This window comes from Salvia miltiorrhiza, chromosome 7 (assembly GCF_028751815.1).
Source record: "Salvia miltiorrhiza cultivar Shanhuang (shh) chromosome 7, IMPLAD_Smil_shh, whole genome shotgun sequence".
NCBI lineage: Eukaryota > Viridiplantae > Streptophyta > Magnoliopsida > Lamiales > Lamiaceae > Salvia > Salvia miltiorrhiza.
The window spans coordinates 8,463,080-8,480,879 of NC_080393.1; the positions used below are offsets into that span (position 1 = coordinate 8,463,080).

The window sequence follows — 17,800 nt, forward strand, 5'->3', positions numbered from 1 at the left end:
TGTCACCAAGCAGCAGAAGGGAAGGTTTCCAGTTTTGCATCCAATGATATCAGCCAGGGAGACAAGATATTGGTTGTCCACATAGATGCCATGGATTGAGCTTTTAGAAAAATTAACACGTAGTCCAGATGAGATCTCGAACAATATGAGAATACCTTTGATAATCATGGCGTTAATGGTTTTGAAATATATATCCATATTTGAGATAATCACTGTAACACCCCGATAATTTAGATTTATTTTATAAGTTTAATTAATAGTATTTTCTTGTATAGCTTATTTTTTAAAATAATTACATGATATATATAGACATGCACCATTAATTTTATCTAGACTATTATTATTATTATTATTAGTATTATTTTTGTTTCCTATTATAACTAGAACTCTTTAAAAACTAGTATAAATATGGAATATATTTTCAAACCCTAAAACAGACGGACACACTAATTAATTAGGGTTTTAGAGAGAGCAGAGAGGGCCAGAAACGTGTAGGCAGTTTCTCCCTTGGGACTTTCATAAAACGTTGTTCATCCAACGGTGAAAGCTGAGCGGGATACAGTTCAGAAGATCTGAGCTGGAGTCAGATTTTCGCAGGAAATCAAGTTCTGGCAGTTTCGGGAGAAAGGCCATAACTTCCTCCACAGAACTCCGATTCAAGCGAAACAGGCGGCCACGGAAAGCTCTCTCAAAGACGAAGAAGTCGTATTTCTGGAAAAAATACGATTTGAGGACGTTTGAGGCTTCAAACGAAGGCTTGAAGCTGACTGGTCTGTTCAGCTGCGATTTTAATTAGGTGCGGTGCAACTAGAAACCTCGTTCCGGATTTGATTTATTTAGCTTCGACTTTAAGGTGAGGGATTTTACGCTTATTCATATAGTTATATATATTTTTATTATCGCGCTTGATTACTTGTTTACGTGCATCTTATGACTATGTTATTATGTGCGATCATGGGACCTAAGCCATGATCTATGTTGTTATGTGTGATCATGGGACCTAAGCCATTGATCTATGATGTTATGTGCGATCATGGGGCCTAAACCATTGATCTATGTTGATAAGTTGATTATGGGACCTAAGCCATTGATCTATGTATGTGTTTGGTCATGGGACTTAAGCCATCGACTCAAACTATGATTATGTTTGTTAAGGGGCTCCGGTCTCTTGGCGTATGTTTGCAAGTATGATAACGTGTTTTGATTATATATGTGACATATATGAATATTTTGTTATGTTCCTCACTGAGTATATTTTGAATATGCTCACCCCTTATCTTTTCAATTTTGCAGTTCTGGAGTTGAGGCGGCCATGGAAGTCGAGAATGACTAGAGATTTAGTAATTCTATAGAAGTTTGAGTTGAATTTAAATTGATTTAAACTTTTATAATTCAAGAAATTTTATTTTATTTATTAGTTTTCAAAGATTTTATATTGAAAAGTTTATGAAAATTGGGGTGTTACAAATCACCGTATCTATATTTGTTACAACAAATTAATTATCTCGAATCGTTTCAACTTTCAATGATGTCTAATCAATGGTTTTGAAATATCCAAAACGACCATTAACATTTCCAGTTTACGTGCATATATCACTGAATTGAATTCGAACAAATTAAAGAATATATCCAAATATAATTAGAGTTGGAGGCAGGATTAATTTCGAGGTACCTAAAACATTCAAAATCTTGACGCGTAATTAACGTCTTCATCGTGCCATGTGTTTGCATGTGATCCCACTATTATTTTAACTCAAAACTTGATCATTAAATTAGCTACATACCTTGACATTGGCTGTTTACGTAAGTACGGAGAAATTTGATTTTGAGGTGGTCTTCTGTACAATTAGATGTACAGACTGTACAGTTCGGTTGTACCCGACTCGAATCTAGACCCAATTAAACTATCCTGACCTATTTTCTTTTAAATGACACTAATACTAACATGAAATGATATTAACACTGACACGATCTTGAAATGACACTAACACTATTTTGTTTTACAAATGACATTATTTCGAAAATAGCACTAACACTATTTTGTTTTAGAAATGACACTAACACTGTATTGAAATAACACGAACACTTGATATTCGGGTAGGATAGTCCAGTTGGGTCGGATCCGGGTCATGATTCGGGTCGAGTACGACCCGAGTGTACCGTACATCCGAATGTACGCAAGTTTTTGTGCTTGAATTTACGCTCTACTTAATAATTCATCCATTAACATACTTAATTTTGGTTACGTTGCTAAGGAAATAATTAAAGAAAATTAAGATATAAAAATGGTATGCTTTGTATCGTATATGAAATGTAGCGTTGTGGTGCAAGAAACAAGAAAAGAGTTAAATAATGATGTAATGTGGAAGGCACGCTAATCAATCTCTTTGAAGAAAATTGATCATAATCCTCTCTTTATAAGTGGGTTTGGTGCATTCACAATCATAGCAAAATTATATGTATTAATTTAAGTCGTCGTTTTTGAAGCTATAATGGTGAGTTCGATTTTCGCACACACAACATTACATTACATTACATTACATGCACTAATTATAATTTTGTGCAGGATTATGATCATGTCATCATATTCTTGTTATTATCGTGGATTGCTTCTTCTGCAATTGGAGCAACAAATATTTACAACGTTTTGAGTTACGGAGCTGTCGGAAATGGAAAAGCCGATGATTCGCAAGTAATTCAAGCAAACACACACTCTCTCTATAGGTATGTGTGTGTGTGAAATTATTTGAAGAATATAATTAATAATGTTGTTATTGAATTAAAATTTTCAGGCATTTTTGAAGGCGTGGAATGCAGCATGCCAAGCTCCGGTTAGATCGGGTGTTATCCCTGTAGTTTATGTACCTGCAAAGAAGACCTTTCTTTTGGACCCTTTGACCTTCAAGGGCCCATGCAAGTCTTCTCGTATTTACATGCTGGTATTTTTAAACCACAACTCTTATTTAAAATAAATATTGAAAATTATTCTTATTTCTTTATAAAAATTTACGATGAATGCATCATCTTAATTGATAAGGGCATCACTTAGGACCGTAATTTTTATTTTTAATGCATTAGATTTAGTAATGAATGCATTAATTTTATATAAAAATGCATTATTTTCGCGTTCTCATGATAAACATATATGTATATACATATCCTCATATTATTATTTTAAGTTAATTGTATATAAATTATTGAACTTTCAACAAATTCTTATTTTGCACACCAACTTTAAAATCTATATTAAAATTACCCAGCTGTCAATCTTTCCTCGTTTTGCATACTCGCCCATTTTCTAGTCTAACTTTGTGCTTGAAACGAATTCGTTTCCATCCAATTATACAATACGACGTCGGTTCTATTTTTTCATGCGGTCATATCTATGTCACGCAAGCATATTTATGTTATATCACTACACTAGAAAAATGGATGAATCTGCAAAATAAAAATAAATTAATAATTGAATAATTTTAATATAAATTTTTTTAAAATTCAGTAATTTATATGCAACAGTAAAATAAACTTTTTAAAAGTCCTTTCTCACTACATGAGACAAATATACGGGAATTTAATCCACCGTTTTTCGAGATTTAGAAATATCCACCTGCAGACTCAGACATTATTCATCATAATATGTAATCAATATTTTTTTGATTTTTTGTTTAGTGAAATAAAAAGAAAATATTAATTTGGGATGCAGGTGTCCGGAAATATTGTAGCACCGGTGAAAACAGCATGGAGTGGGAAACAAGTAGAAGGATGGATCATATTTACTAGTGTGAATGGCCTTATTATCAAAGGAAAAGGCGTGTTTGATGGGAAAGGCGCTTCTTGGTGGCCTTCTACACCCTGTTACAATGATCCAGCTAATGTAATTCATCTCAAATAGTATATAATTTCAAGAATTTATTTACTAACTCATGAATTAGAATGGAATTTAATTACGTTTATGTTTTAATCCGCAGGGTGTTCTCTGCAAGGGACCAGCTGTGAGTGAATCTTTATTGATTGCATCTTTCATAATTTAATTATACGCTTATACATTAATTTTTTGTAATTAAATGTATATTTTTTTTTTGGTTAATTAATTAAGGGGATGATATTCCGGAGATGTGACGGGCTAAGGCTAGATGGATTTACAAAAATTAATGGCCCCGGTAGCCATATGGTAATTATGTCTACTAATGACGCCGTCGTCTCTAATCTCATTATAATCGCCCCCGGAGATAGCCCTAATACAGATGCAATCGACATTTCCGGCTCCACTAGAGTACAAATTAGGAATTCTTTCATTGCAACAGGTGCTTAATCACCCTTCTCTCATTTAAACAACTTATGATTAGTTATATTCTTTACATTTTCACTAATTAATGGTAAATTTAATGTAGGTGATGACTGCATTGCTATAACTGCGGGATCTTCCAATATTGATATTAGTGGAATTACATGCGGGCCGGGTCATGGTATCAGGTCACTTTTCTTAATTAATTCTTCAAATTAATTCATAAATATTTTGATTTGATTACACTTATGTAAAATGTTGAGAAATTATGATTAATGGTATCAGTATTGGATCGTTGGGAGGTGGAGGGTTGGATGTGGTTGAGAATGTACGCGTCCGAAATTGTACTCTCAAAAACACTCTCACTGGAGTCAGAATTAAGACCGTGCAGGTATAATTAATTAACATTCAATTAACTTTAATTACACTATTTTTATACTACTTTTGACTTTTGAGTAATAACTTGCATTAAATTAAATGTTTGGCTGCAGGGAGGCAAAGGATATGCAAGAAAGATATCATTTCAAGGAATAAAGTTTGAGGCTGTGGATAACCCCATTCAAATAGAACAATTTTATTGCCCTCTTCAACAGAATTGCAGAAATGATGTACGTATAATTTGCATGCAACTTAGGAGGCTCATATATAATACTCACATAAAAAAAACATTATCATATAGAAGCATTATTATATACATTAAAAAGTATTATTGAGCGAAAAAATTATTGTTATATAGGAGTATAAATCAATCCCAAAAAGTGTGTGTGTGTGTGTGTGTGTATTTTCTGGTGAAAATAATCTTATTCTATTAACTGTGAATAAACTATGTAAGAAAGTATTATTGTATAGTACCAATTTTTTTTTTTCTTATCATAAATAAAACATTACTGCTGTATGCGTGTAGACCATTAAAAGTTAATTTTCTCAACGTTCATGTTTTATAAAGCCTTTCTCAAACAAAGACTATGTATCTTACTTACATATCTCTCATTTAATTTGAAATCTGATGAGAAATAAAATAGTATGATTTTCCATATGTTTTGAAACTCAATTATGCAGACATCATCAGTGGCGATAAGCGATGTGACGTTCAGTGCAATAAGTGGAACATCAATTGCAGAGAATGTGATTAGTTTGAAATGCAGCCAAACAAACGCATGCAAAAATATAAGATTAGATCGAGTTTACATAAAACCGTCCAATCCCAAAAACAAAGTTTCTGCGGTTTGTTTCAATGCTCATGGAATAGCCACTCACACAAAACCAGCTGTCAAGTGTCTTTTGCCTTAGAGAGGAACTCTTTTTCATAAATGTCTATTATTTTGTATTTTTATGTAAATTATTGTTGTTACGTGTGTTAATTCGTTCCGTTTATGTTAATTCTGGATAAATAAACGGTGATTTTAATGAGCCACGGTTGCCTACGTTTGCATTTATATATGTCGTTTAGATTGTCATGTTTTCCTCTTGTTGTTTTTGGATATTTACATTCTGAATGAGCAAAATTTCAACTAATTTCCAATCATAGCCGTTTATTTGAGGTTGATGTAAGGTTAATATGCGTTCTTATTTGAATATTGATCCAATCATAGCCGTTTAGTTTTATTTAGTTCTTAAATAAATAAATAGGATAGATGCAATATTGATCCTATTAAATTAAAAAAAAAAACTAAAAAAAATATGTAGTAAATGATTTCTCATAAATGATTGATTGGTGATTCTACATTTGAATGTCAAGCATGCATATGTGATTGTCTTTTAATGATTTCTAATTAAACTTGGATGCTATGCATGCATGTATAATTGATAATTTGATTTGCGATTAATTTATAAAATGGATGCTCAATTGCTTTCTCAAGGATGTATGGAAATATTGACGAATTCTAAAACAACATTTTATCTCGAGTTGCTGGAATTAAGTTTGATTGTCAGACCCCACACGAACACATTTACCCCAAGATGGTATGACAATTTACATTGTTTTCTACATTTCCAATTGAGTAACAAAGTAGTAACTGGTAAGCGATCGGGAATTATTATTATTTTTTTTGTTATTTCTTTTCGATTTCTTGTTTGCGTGTTTCTTTTTCTACTTTTTGGTTTATGGGTCCTATATATGCTCTTACATTTTTTTTTTGAACCGAATCTAAACGACAATATTAATTAGAAAGATCTTCCAAGAGAGCTTCCCTATGCCAAGTAGGAAAATCATCGGTCCAAACAGATGGCCGTGAACAACTACCGCAAATTGCACAAGAGAGTGTGTCACTCTATTGGTTTCTCGATACACATGAAACACACCAATAAGCAGCCAAGAACGTATGCTCTTACATTTTACTCGTTCATTTGTTTGTTCGTCTTTGATGCTAACAAACATTATTGTTTCAACTATCTTTCAACAAAAGCTCCTACACATCTCATAGAGAAAATCTTCATTAAGAAATTAGTTCGTATACTAACAAGTAACTATAGATGCAATAGGGATTAGGGACCCTATGTTTATATGACAAAAATCCAAGTTTCATGAATCAATGATGAAAGTATTTTTCCTATTAAACTACTTACAACTAAGTTCCAGTCCATGGAATTTTCTCGCAACTGCAGAAATTCAGAAACTGAAGCTCTTACCTTCCAAAGGCTCCAGTTTGCATTGCACAAATTGAGATAAGTACCTTCTCATTGGCTTCTCGTATGCACAAATGAATACCAAATATTAGGGCCATGCCTTTGAGCAAGAGCAATATTCTGCAGCTTCATTCCAGCAATAGAAAATGACTGCTCGATAATCATACGTTAACGTTTTAGTGAGGCATGACCAGTTTCTCCCAAATGTTTGTGAAGTTTATTCCTGTAGTAGGGGTGGGAGGATTAGTAGAGGTACTCAAGAGAAGCAAAAGGGGAGGAGTTTTGAAAGGAGGTCATTACTTGGATTCAAATTCTTCTCCACACTTCTCACATATGTTGTCAGGACCTCTTTTTGAAACCTGAATAACAACAAACTCACAGATGAAAAATTGTTGAAAAAAAATTCAGGAAAAATATGAAGTTAGGGGGCGTTTACTTTACATGATTGATAAGATGCATAATTGAATATTTTTATCCTTAAGAGTAGGATTTCTCCAATCCCACCATTTCAATGGGATAAAAATCAAGCAAAACTAGCTTAAATTATAAATAGTCAAGGGCCTTGGGATATCCCAAAGTTGCAATCTATCTAAGTAAACAAGGGATTAATCTTACTATCTATCAACGCTAATCTTTCAAAGTAAATGCTCCCTTAAAGAAAGCCCATTTAGTTAAGGGGGGTGAAGGGTGGGGCACATCTGCTAATAACCAAATTCTGAATCTCTTCTTTTCTTTTCTCCTGTAGATTGAATTATATTGATCACTCAATTCCTATGACTTTATACACAAGATCAATGAAAATACTGATTACACAACACGAACAATAGACATCCAGCAATGGAGTTGCACAACAAAGCACGTCAATTTCTCAACATATCTATATCAGAAGATATTAAAATGCTTCTTGACATATTCTAGAGCAATACAAGTTAGGACATAGTACCTTCTGTTTACTTCCTTTGGATGCAACCTTCGACTTGGAAGCATTTTCTTTCTTTGCTGTAAATTTCTTGTTTACAGCTTGCTCTGCATGCTTATGAACCTTTTCCCTTACATCATCTGTTGTCCTGATAGTCTCAGATTCTCGTAAAGGTTGGGAAACTGACTCCGCAGCATCATCATCACACTCTTCATCTTCCTCAGCCCTATCTTTTCTCTCCGCAGTGCTAGGTTTCGCTAGTTCTGCTTCTTCTTGTCTTCTACCTCTTCGCCTCCTGCGTCCCCTGTTACTTCGTGAACCCTTTGTGTCATTATACTCCATGAAATCCAATTCGTCACCATCAGACTCCATCTGAGTTTTGGTAGCCGGAGACCTAGGCTGATTTCTTGCTTTGTTCCTACTCCTACGCCCTGACAACATAGATTCAAAGATACTCGCCTCATCACCATCATCATTGTCGTCATCATCTTTTACCTCTGGTCCCATTCCTTCGGCCACTCCATTCCTTCCACTGAAGTCTTTAGGATCCTCGAACTCCACTGCTTCACTGAACTCATTCTGTCCATCATCACTATAGTCTTCTTGAATACCAAGCCCTCCCTCAAACTGCTCCTGTAATTTACTCATTCCATCATCTGCTGACAAGTAACCAATGTCACTTCCATCAGCCTCTTCCACTTTGCCCCCTTCTGCTTCATATTCCATATCCTCTTCACGGAATGCTTCCCGCAGTTCTGCCACCTTCTCTTTGTGCTTTTTGGACTGCTCGTGATTCTTCCATTGTTTGTCACTCCTGAACTTCTTGCTACATGCTACACAATAGAATTCGTTTTTCTTTTCCTCCAAGGCGTCTTCACTCTCATCCTCCTCAAAATCCTCTACTTTAGCCCACTCGGGTTCCTCATAATTCCTAGCCTTCTCTGCTTTCTGTCTCTCCAGTTCTTTCTTCCTCTGTTTCTCCTCCTCTCTCTTTCTCTCCATCTCCTCATTCCTCTTTATTTGCATATCGATTACTCTTTTATCCCTCTTCTTCACAAACTCAGCCAATCCCCGAACTGTTTCATTATACTCCCTTCTCGCTTTTTTCCTCAACTTCTTGTTCTCCTCTTCCATTAACCTCCTTGACTTCCTGTTTGGGCCAGCCATAGCATCATATTGATCCGCCCAAAAGAATTCCAGTACTGTTGTAAACCCTAACCAGTAACTATAAAATGCTGTGACCTGCATAATTAATTATTTTTTAATTCAATCATGATTCCTATCCAATCGAATCATAAAAATCCAATTTCACAAAGGAAAAGATAGAATTCCAACAGAAACGGTTACCTGAACATAGGGACTCTCCAAATTGCCCATGACCGGAGCTTCCCTGGGCAGCGGCATCCCCAATTTCTTCGCGAAATTCAACTCATTCGCGTAAATCTTCTCGAAGAGATCCCTATAAACCTTGTAAAACCCCCTCCCCGAGTCGGAGTAGCCGGAGTAGACCGAATTGGAGAAGAAGGAAAACAAATCGGGCACGAAGGCCGAGGAGCCGCCCGCGGCCGTGGAGGAGGAAGAGGAGGAGAAGAGGATCTGATTGCGGTGGGAATCGTACCAGGCGCGCTCGCGCTCGTCGGAGAGAACCTCGTAGGCGTTGACGAGCTCCTGGAAGGCCGCGGTGGCGTCAGCCTCGGGGAGGCCGCTCCTAACGAGCTTGTCCGGGTGACGCTGGAGGGCGAGGCGCCTGTAGGCGGAGCGGATTTCGTCGGTGGAGCAGTCGCGGCTGAGGCCGAGGACTTCGTATAAGCACCGCTTCTCCGACGACGCCATTTGGCGACGGTGTGGTGCGGGGTTTCTTTTTCTCTCGCCGTCTTTGCATTTGCGTATAAATACGTTAGGGTTGGAGTCGGTGTGCCGGAGATTTCAGCTCACCACGTGCCAAATGGAGTACAATTCACTAGTGTTATTTGAACAAAATATATCTAGATAAAAAAAAAAAAAAAAAAAAAAGTTAAATATTTTAAAAAATAATTTATTTAACATTTTTTATCCAAATTTAAAAAAGGATTTAATTAGATTTATTATTTTCTCCACATTGTAATTTTATTAATACTTTTTTTTAATTTTTATTAGTTTTTTATAATTTTTGTATTTAAAAAATAATAATAATTTTAAAATTGCGAAAAAAATTACTAATGTTGAGAAAACAATAAAACTAACTAAATATTTTTTTATTTTGAATCAAAAATTTTAAATAAATTGATTTTTAAAGTATTTATTAATTTTTTGTCCAAATAGCGTTATTGTAACTCCCTTCGTCCATAAAAAGTGGGGCAACTTTGATGGACACAAATTTTAATGCATTATTTGTTGATTTTTCTATAGTGGATAAATGGTCTCCTTATTGTATAAAAATAAGTTGTTAAGGTTGAATTAAGTTAGGTGGTAGTTCCTTTTTTCTTTTGTGTACACAAAAATATTTGTAAAGGTAAAAGATAAGAAAAAATATAGAATCATGTACTAAAAATGAAAGTGTCATGGTTTTTGTGGACGTCAAAATTGATAAAATTGCTCATTTTTCATGGACGGAGGGAATATTAAGCTGAAGATGTAGAATATAATTTCATGAGCAGGAAGCTGTCTAATGAGGAAAGGAAGTGGCTGATTCGCGAGTTCGAGAAAGACGAAATTAAGAAAGCAATTTGGGATTGTGATGGCAGCAAGAGTCCGGGACCGGACGGTTTCAATTTCACATTCTGGAAAACGGCGTGGGAAGTTGTGAAAGAGGATCTGTGGCAGGTGTTGAAGAAATTTCATGCGAATGGAAAAATTCCAAGAGGGAGCAACGCATCTTTTATCATTCTCATACCAAAGAAAGAAGATGTAGGTACTGTGGAAGATTTCAGACCGATATCACTGATCAGCAGCTTATACAAGATTGTCGCTAAGATTCTTGCAGGAATATTGAAATAGGTGATGGGGTCGATTATCTCTGACAACCAGAGCGCTTTTGTCAGTGGGCGTTTCATACTTGATGGGGTGGTTATCTTGAACGAGATGATCGCTGAGGCGAAGAATATGAAATTGGGGCGAGTTGTTTTCAAGATAGATTTTGCTAAAGCCTATGATTCAGTTCAGTGGGATTATCTAGATGCTATGCTCCAGCACCTCAATTTCGATCCTATATGGAGACATTGGATCTTGGGGTGTCTCTCTTCGGCGACGGCCAATGTGTTGGTTAATGGGTCTGCTACAGGGGAGTTCAAACTGGAGAAAGGGTTGCGGCAAGGTGATCCGCTTTCACCTTTTCTCTTCCTTATTGCAGCGGAAGGGCTCCACGCCTTAATCGCGAGAGTGACTACAAGGAAGATGCTTTATCCTGCGGTGATTGACAAAGACAAAATTCCTGTTTCTCATTTACAGTATGCTGACGATACCATCTTTTTGCTTGACGATAAGGAGAGCAACGCAGGGGTGTTGAAGAATACGCTGCTTCTGTTCCAGATTTTATCAGGTCTTGCGGTCAACTTCTCCAAAAGCAGTGTTGTTGGAATTGGAATGGATGCCGAGTCAGTGAGAAGGATGGCCTCGACTCTTAAGTGCAAGATGGGATCCCTTCCTTTTAAATATTTAGGGATCAAAATTGGTGGTCGAAGGAATAGTGTCGTCGATTGGAATTATCTCGTGGAAAAAGTTAAGAAGAAGATTGGGGGCTGGAAAAAGAGAAAACTCTCTCTGGCAGCGCGCATTACTTTGGTCAAAGCCGTCTTGCAGGCTGTACCGATCTTTCAGCTTTCTTTCTCTTTTATACCAAAAGCAATCGTGAGGAACCTTAATTCTTTGTTCGGGCAGTTCCTGTGGGGGGTAGAGTATTGTTCGCTATTTTATTTTAACACCCCGCAAGTGTACGGGTGCAATTGTGTATAGTAGCAAGCAAGGTCGTATTCCACAGAGACTGAGTTAACCAATTCCTATCCTAAATTATTCTACTATATCTGGACAAACGAAAATAAGAGTTTTGTTTTTAAAACTAAAAAATAAATAAATACTGGAAACAAAATAAATCAAGTTGTGAAACAGATAAATAGATAAGAGAAGATTTCCCAAGGTAAAGGTTTCAATAGATTCTCCTAACTAACATGTACAATTCAATTAATCAGATGATTCCTAAGGCAATCTCTAAACTAGTCCATACCCACTCCCGTGGCATACAAACCGTTGATTACATGCAAGGCTACCATCCCTGGATCGCACTTCTAACATGTAACTCCTAAAAGTTCCTAGGATTAACGCCCTCACAGTTATCAATTCCCTTTATAATTAAAATAAATATGTTCTATGTTCTTAGTTCAGGTAATAATCATCATCTCCCGATCTCAAATTAAAACCTATGATTATGCTAAATTGATGGCCAATCAATAAAACAAACAATAATAACAAGAACATAAAAAGGAATAACAATCTCAATTAATTGAATCAAACAGTCAGAAATTTGAATCATGCTTACTCCCTAAACCCTGGGAAAAAGGATTCTAGCCACACATAGACATATGACTAAAAATCAATATCTCAAAAATACAAATAAACATTCAACAATAAAACCGTAGTAGAGTTGAGAATCTTCAATCTTGCTCTTGCTCCGTTCTCCGTCTCTCACAGCTCTCAGGAAAAGTAAAATATGATGAAAGGTGATAAAAATGTGCAGAGAATAAGTTCTTGGGAAGTATTTATATGCCCTAGGTCTTGTAGCTCTCAAAAATACCCAAAATAGCTAAAAAAACGAATTTTGGGTGGAAAAACGGCGACTCGCGCGGCCACATGGCTGGCCCGCGTGACGAAACAGAACTCTTGACAGCTTTGCGCAGCGATTTTGTTTTGGCTCGTTATCCCTCGTCCGAACTCTTATTTATGATCCGTTTGCGCTCACGAACTCCTATCGAAATTAGCTACAACTTGTATTTCATCCAATTCTTCCAAATTCTGCTTCATTATTTCTGAAAATTCGTTCAAACACAAGCAAGTAACAAGTTCTTGACCATAAACCAATATAAGCTCAAATAAACCATCAAACACACAAAATCCTCATAACTAAACATCAAATATGACACACCAAGAGGTAAAAATGCATGTTTATCAAGTATGGTAATAAGGGAGCTATTACGTGGATCAAATGGAGCGATTTGTGTCACAACAAAGGGGAGGGAGGGTTGGGTTTTCGGGACCTTGGGGGATTTAATTATGCTCTGGTGGTTAAGTGGCTGTGGAGATATCTAGTGGGGGGCGAGGAACTTTGGGCTAGGATTGTGAAGTCGATATACGGAGAGGTGGAATGGGATGAAGATGGGGTGAGCTGTAAGGGCAGGAGAAGTAAGTGTGAGGGTTGGTGGCCGAAAATTCTGTCAATAGGTGGGAGGTCGGGTGTGGGATGGTTTCTGGAGAACTTAACACGACGTATTAGGAATGGGAGAGATACGAAATTCTGGGTCGATAGGTGGCTGGGAGATAAGCCGATCAGATTGGCCTTCCCGATACTTTTCTCTCTTTGTGTTAATAAAAATGCTTCCATTGAGGAGTCAGGGAGGCGGGTGGGAGGAACGTGGGTATGGGAATTTCAATGGAGGAGGGAGTTGTTTGAGTGGGAGAAGGAGATGTCTAACGCCTTAACTGATCTTATTTCTGAATGTGCTCCAAATGCAGGTGAGAAGGATGTATGGAGGTGGAAGAGATCCAAGGATGGAACGTTTTCAACCAAATCTGCTTACGAGACTTCTGTGGAGACTAGAAACGTGCCATCTTCGGATTCTGAGTCAAATGCTTTGCTTGCAAAAGTTTGGGATGCCCCGACTCCACACAAGGTACAAGTGACAGCCTGGAGATGCTTAAGAAATCGACTTGCAACTTGTGACAATCTTGTTAAAAGGAAGGTGGCGTTGGCGGATGGAGAGGAGTGGTGTACACTACTAGAAAAACGCTCATAGATAACGGATTTTATCCGTTATCTATGAGCAAAAAAACCGTTGTGTATAGTGGTGTTATCTATTATAGGTGTCATACACAACGGTTTAAAAACCGTTATCTATGAAGGGAAAAGATAACAGTACAACCACACATACATAACGGTTATAAAACCGTTATCTATATTGATTATACATAACGGTTTTCGACTGTTATGTATTATAATTTATCCGTTATCTATTCCATAATATATATTTTTTCATATTATAGTTAACAGTTTTTTATACTTTTTATAACGGTTTAAACCGTTATCTTTGTAAGAAAAAGATAACGGTTTTCAACTGTTATGTATTAGAATTAATCCGTTATGTATTATATAATATTTCTTTTTTCTCATAACATAGTTAACAGTTTTTTATACTTTTTATAACGGTTTAAACCGTTATCTTTGTAAGACATAGATAACGGTTTTTTGTACCTTTTATAACGATTTTAACCGTTATCTTTAATATTTAATATTTTTTTCTCAATTTTTATGTTATTTATATCAAGAAATAAATAAATAACTTTAAAACAACAAAATGATAAAATCAACAATAACAATATTATATATTATTCAAAATATTCGTACATTATCATCCGAATGAACCAAGTATCAAGTATCTAAGATCATTATATATTTCGATTCACTTCCTGGCTTATCCACTCCGACAAAGTCCTCATCGACCTCTCAAAGGCTTCCTTCGCGCTCATCTCCATCTTGATCTTCCTCCCTTTTTGAAAGTAACATCCCTTGATAACATACAAACATATACGCCACTTGTCAAATACTCAGTTATATGAAAGGAAAATAGTGTTAGAAAAAGATATTATGCATATACTAGCATTGATTGAGAAAATCCCCTTCTGAAGAAATGATAAAAAGGAAAGAGACATTGTTCTATCTAATTTTATATATAAATCAATACATCTTGCATTCTGTATTTTGCTACATAATGAAAAGCAAAGTATAAACTATATGTAACTTACTACATAAATCAATACATCATGCATTATGTAACTTACTACATCAATTAGTCAATCACAAAGAGAGAAGACTATATTTCCCACAGAAGTATATTTACAACTTCATTTTTCTTAACCAGTGAAGCCTCATGCAAGTTAGCCACTCATAATCATAAGGATCCTAAGGGTTCCTCCGCAGAATAATAGATGAAATGGATGAAATGCAAAACAATAGTAGATTACCCAGAATCGTATTCATGAGAGAAATCAGTGCCATACCCAAATCATCAGTTGAGAATACGATTTGTGGAGAGGGTGAAGTGAGGGAGATGATAGACGACGATTGTAGAATACACTGAATCGTATTCTTGAGAGAAGCCACCGCACACAAATAATCAGCTGAGAAGGAGCAAGCTAGCAAAATGAAAAACAGCCGTAGAACACGGTGAATCCTATTCATGTGAGGAGACGCTGCAAAAATAGTTAAAACATTGCAAACTTCTAATCCGTTAAACAAAATACCTCTTATTGCATAATTCTTCAATAAGAAATATCGTTAGATTATGGATAACATCTAAAACCGGTGAGGAGAACCTTGAGCTAAGGAGGTACATTCTCATAACTGAGGTGTTTGAACGGTGGCTCAATATCAGTAAACCAGTTCTTCCTTTCAATGGGATTTCCATTTTCCACAACCTATATCACAGAAAAAGAATGATAAGCAAGAAACAAATGCCAACTGCAATACCATCACTGTAATAATAAAAGCAATAAAATCAATTAGTATCCCACACACTTAACTTATTGAACAAATTAGGCAAAACAAAAAGAAAACCATTTCCCCTACAAATGTGAAGAAGCTCAATTTTAATCACGTGGTGTCCAAGAGATATTGAGAATATGATAAAAAACAAAAATATTACAATAAGAAACACAGCGTTCGGTCGATTCCTGAATTATGATGTGCACCATGATGTTAGGCCACACTCTCACGGTCTTCTGCCACACGAATGCGAGCGTGATGCTGAGGAGAGATGTATCTGTCCATTCATCTACTCAATAAAGAGTCATGTATTTTATTCATTGGTAATTAATTCATATTTAGAGGTATCTATAAATTAAATAACTTTGTGTAAGCTACGCCATTTGATGAAGTTATAAGATAGCTAGATATATATATGTTCATATCATATTTCTCTACATTTCTTGTTTTCATAACCAACAAATTATGGTATCAGAGCCATATTCTCAATCATGACATGAAGCATTTCAGTGTTTTCATGCATAGACTGCACTCTAAATCATGTTATGATCTTTGGAGGAAAGCATTTGGATTACCGGAGCAGTCAAATGAAGACTAAATTAGACATCTAACTGCTTAATTATATTACCTCAAAAAAAAAAAAAACTACTTAATATAGTGTTATCAAAGGATGGATTTCACGGCAATATAGTCAAGGATGGATTTCACGGCAACCACAAGATAACTTCTATAAATTAAGTTACAGAGAATTTGATTTATCAAAGAAAGATAGTGCATGAAGTTATGCAAATCTATCTTACTTGAGGTAGGAAATACTTCAACATGCGCTTCTCTCTCCGGCGAGTTCGGCCTTCCTCCAACAACCCTTTCACGCCCCTAAATATTAAGAACCCCACCAGCCCCACCGCTGCCACCATGTGCACTGTGAAGACGAACAGAGAGATCTTGTTTGTGTATTTCCTCGAATTCAACATCAGCACCGATTGGTGCTCAGTGAACACAAAATTAATAATCCTTAATTAATTTATTATCACAAGAGATTTCGATTTTCGACTCTTTTTTTTTTTTTTTTACCTGTGGGGCGGGTATGGAGCGAGTTTGCTACGGCGGCGGCTGCTCCATGGGAGGAGAAGGAGGAGGGGGCGAGGATGAGCCGCGCTGCGGCGGCGACGGCGGCTGAGCCGGGGACGGGTGCGGTGGGGGGCGAGCTGGAGAGGCGACTCGCGTCGCATTATCCATCACAAGCCTGAGAGGGTTTGTGGCGCTCAATCTCTGCCTTCTCGACATGTGAAACGTATTTGGGGATGTGTCTGCACTGATTCCCTATGAACATTGGCCTCCCCCATTTCCAAATCCTTCAACTCCACATTCTCTCTCTCCAATTTCTCGTTCCCTCCCTGCAACACTACCTGGAAAAAAACATCACAAAAAAAATTAGAGAGAGAGATTACTGGAGCTTAAAGGAAAAAGGTAAGACTGCGTTGACTCACGGGTTCTGCGGCGCCCATGGCGGCGTGTGGCGGTGGTGGGGTTCTAGCGACCTCAAATCGACGGTTAACTACGGAATCAGAGGAGAAATTTGGGGCTTTTTGTATAAATTTTTGGGATTTTTTCCAGTAGAAATTTGGGGCGGCACTATGTTTGTGTGGATGCAAGAGAGATGAGACAGAGAGGGGACCGAGATGGCGCTGTGACGGCGGCGAGCAGGTGGAGCAAACCGGTGAGGTCGCCGGAGAAGAAACTGTGATTATCGTGGTGTGTGAAAAGAAAATGAGAGAGAAGAAATTAGGAGAGATTTTGGGGGGAACCGCGATTTGGGTAGATTAGGATATCAAAATTTGTAATTTTTATTTATTAATTGAATTAAATTTAAAAATAAATATAAAAAATAATACATAACAATTTTTAGACGCTCATAGATAACAGTTAAATCAACCGTTATGTATGCAACTAATAGATAACGCTTATTTATAACGTATTACATCATACCGTTATCTATGCCTATGGATAACACTACATAGATAACGGAGTTCTGCAAAACCGTTATCTATTCTAAAAATGCGCTCATACATAACGGTTTTTTAAAAAAACCGTTATCTATGAAGTGTTATGTATGTGTAATTTTGTAGTAGTGGTACTGGATGCATTTGGAGAATCGAGACGGCGGACCACCTTTTTCTTCTATGCCCGAAAGCCCAGCAGGTGTGGGACGCTCTTGAGAGGTGGATGGGGTATAGCTCGACAA

General features: G+C 36.6%; 2 protein-coding genes and 1 long non-coding RNA gene across 3 annotated transcripts; 1 reads left to right on the top strand and 2 right to left on the bottom strand.

Moving 5' to 3' along the window:
* The first annotated feature begins 2,343 nt into the window (after window positions 1-2,343).
* On the top strand, window positions 2,344-5,695 carry LOC130992302 (probable polygalacturonase At3g15720). The gene is made up of 10 exons (XM_057916871.1): window positions 2,344-2,495; window positions 2,567-2,692; window positions 2,793-2,939; window positions 3,704-3,874; window positions 3,969-3,992; window positions 4,097-4,304; window positions 4,392-4,473; window positions 4,571-4,676; window positions 4,777-4,893; window positions 5,345-5,695. Exons 1-10 carry the CDS (start codon window positions 2,493-2,495, stop codon window positions 5,573-5,575), a joined length of 1,215 nt encoding a protein of 404 aa, XP_057772854.1. The 5' UTR covers window positions 2,344-2,492; the 3' UTR covers window positions 5,576-5,695.
* Window positions 5,696-6,705: 1,010 nt separating this feature from the next.
* On the bottom strand, window positions 6,706-9,785 carry LOC130992303 (DNAJ protein JJJ1 homolog). Its single transcript, XM_057916872.1, has 4 exons — window positions 9,177-9,785; window positions 7,854-9,071; window positions 7,211-7,269; window positions 6,706-7,133 (listed from the first exon to the last, which is right to left on the bottom strand). Exons 1-4 carry the CDS (start codon window positions 9,660-9,662, stop codon window positions 7,079-7,081), a joined length of 1,818 nt encoding a protein of 605 aa, XP_057772855.1. The 5' UTR covers window positions 9,663-9,785; the 3' UTR covers window positions 6,706-7,078.
* Window positions 9,786-16,355: 6,570 nt separating this feature from the next.
* Window positions 16,356-17,549, bottom strand: LOC130992304 (uncharacterized). The gene is made up of 3 exons (XR_009091267.1): window positions 17,046-17,549; window positions 16,630-16,964; window positions 16,356-16,477 (listed from the first exon to the last, which is right to left on the bottom strand). It is a non-coding gene; the product is annotated as an uncharacterized LOC130992304 (long non-coding RNA).
* Between the last annotated feature and the right edge of the window lie 251 nt (window positions 17,550-17,800).

Coding starts and splice junctions, on each gene's coding strand:
- LOC130992302 (XM_057916871.1), top strand. Junction 3,875..3,968: donor GTTACAATGATCCAGCTAAT/GTAATTCATCTC, acceptor TTTAATCCGCAG/GGTGTTCTCTGCAAGGGACC. Junction 4,894..5,344: donor AACAGAATTGCAGAAATGAT/GTACGTATAATT, acceptor TCAATTATGCAG/ACATCATCAGTGGCGATAAG.
- LOC130992303 (XM_057916872.1), bottom strand. CDS start 9,662: ATGGCGTCGTCGGAGAAGCGGTGCTTATACGAAGTCCTCGGCCTCAGC. Junction 9,072..9,176: donor TGGAGAGTCCCTATGTTCAG/GTAACCGTTTCT, acceptor TTAATTATGCAG/GTCACAGCATTTTATAGTTA. Junction 7,134..7,210: donor GGAGAAGAATTTGAATCCAA/GTAATGACCTCC, acceptor CCCCTACTACAG/GAATAAACTTCACAAACATT.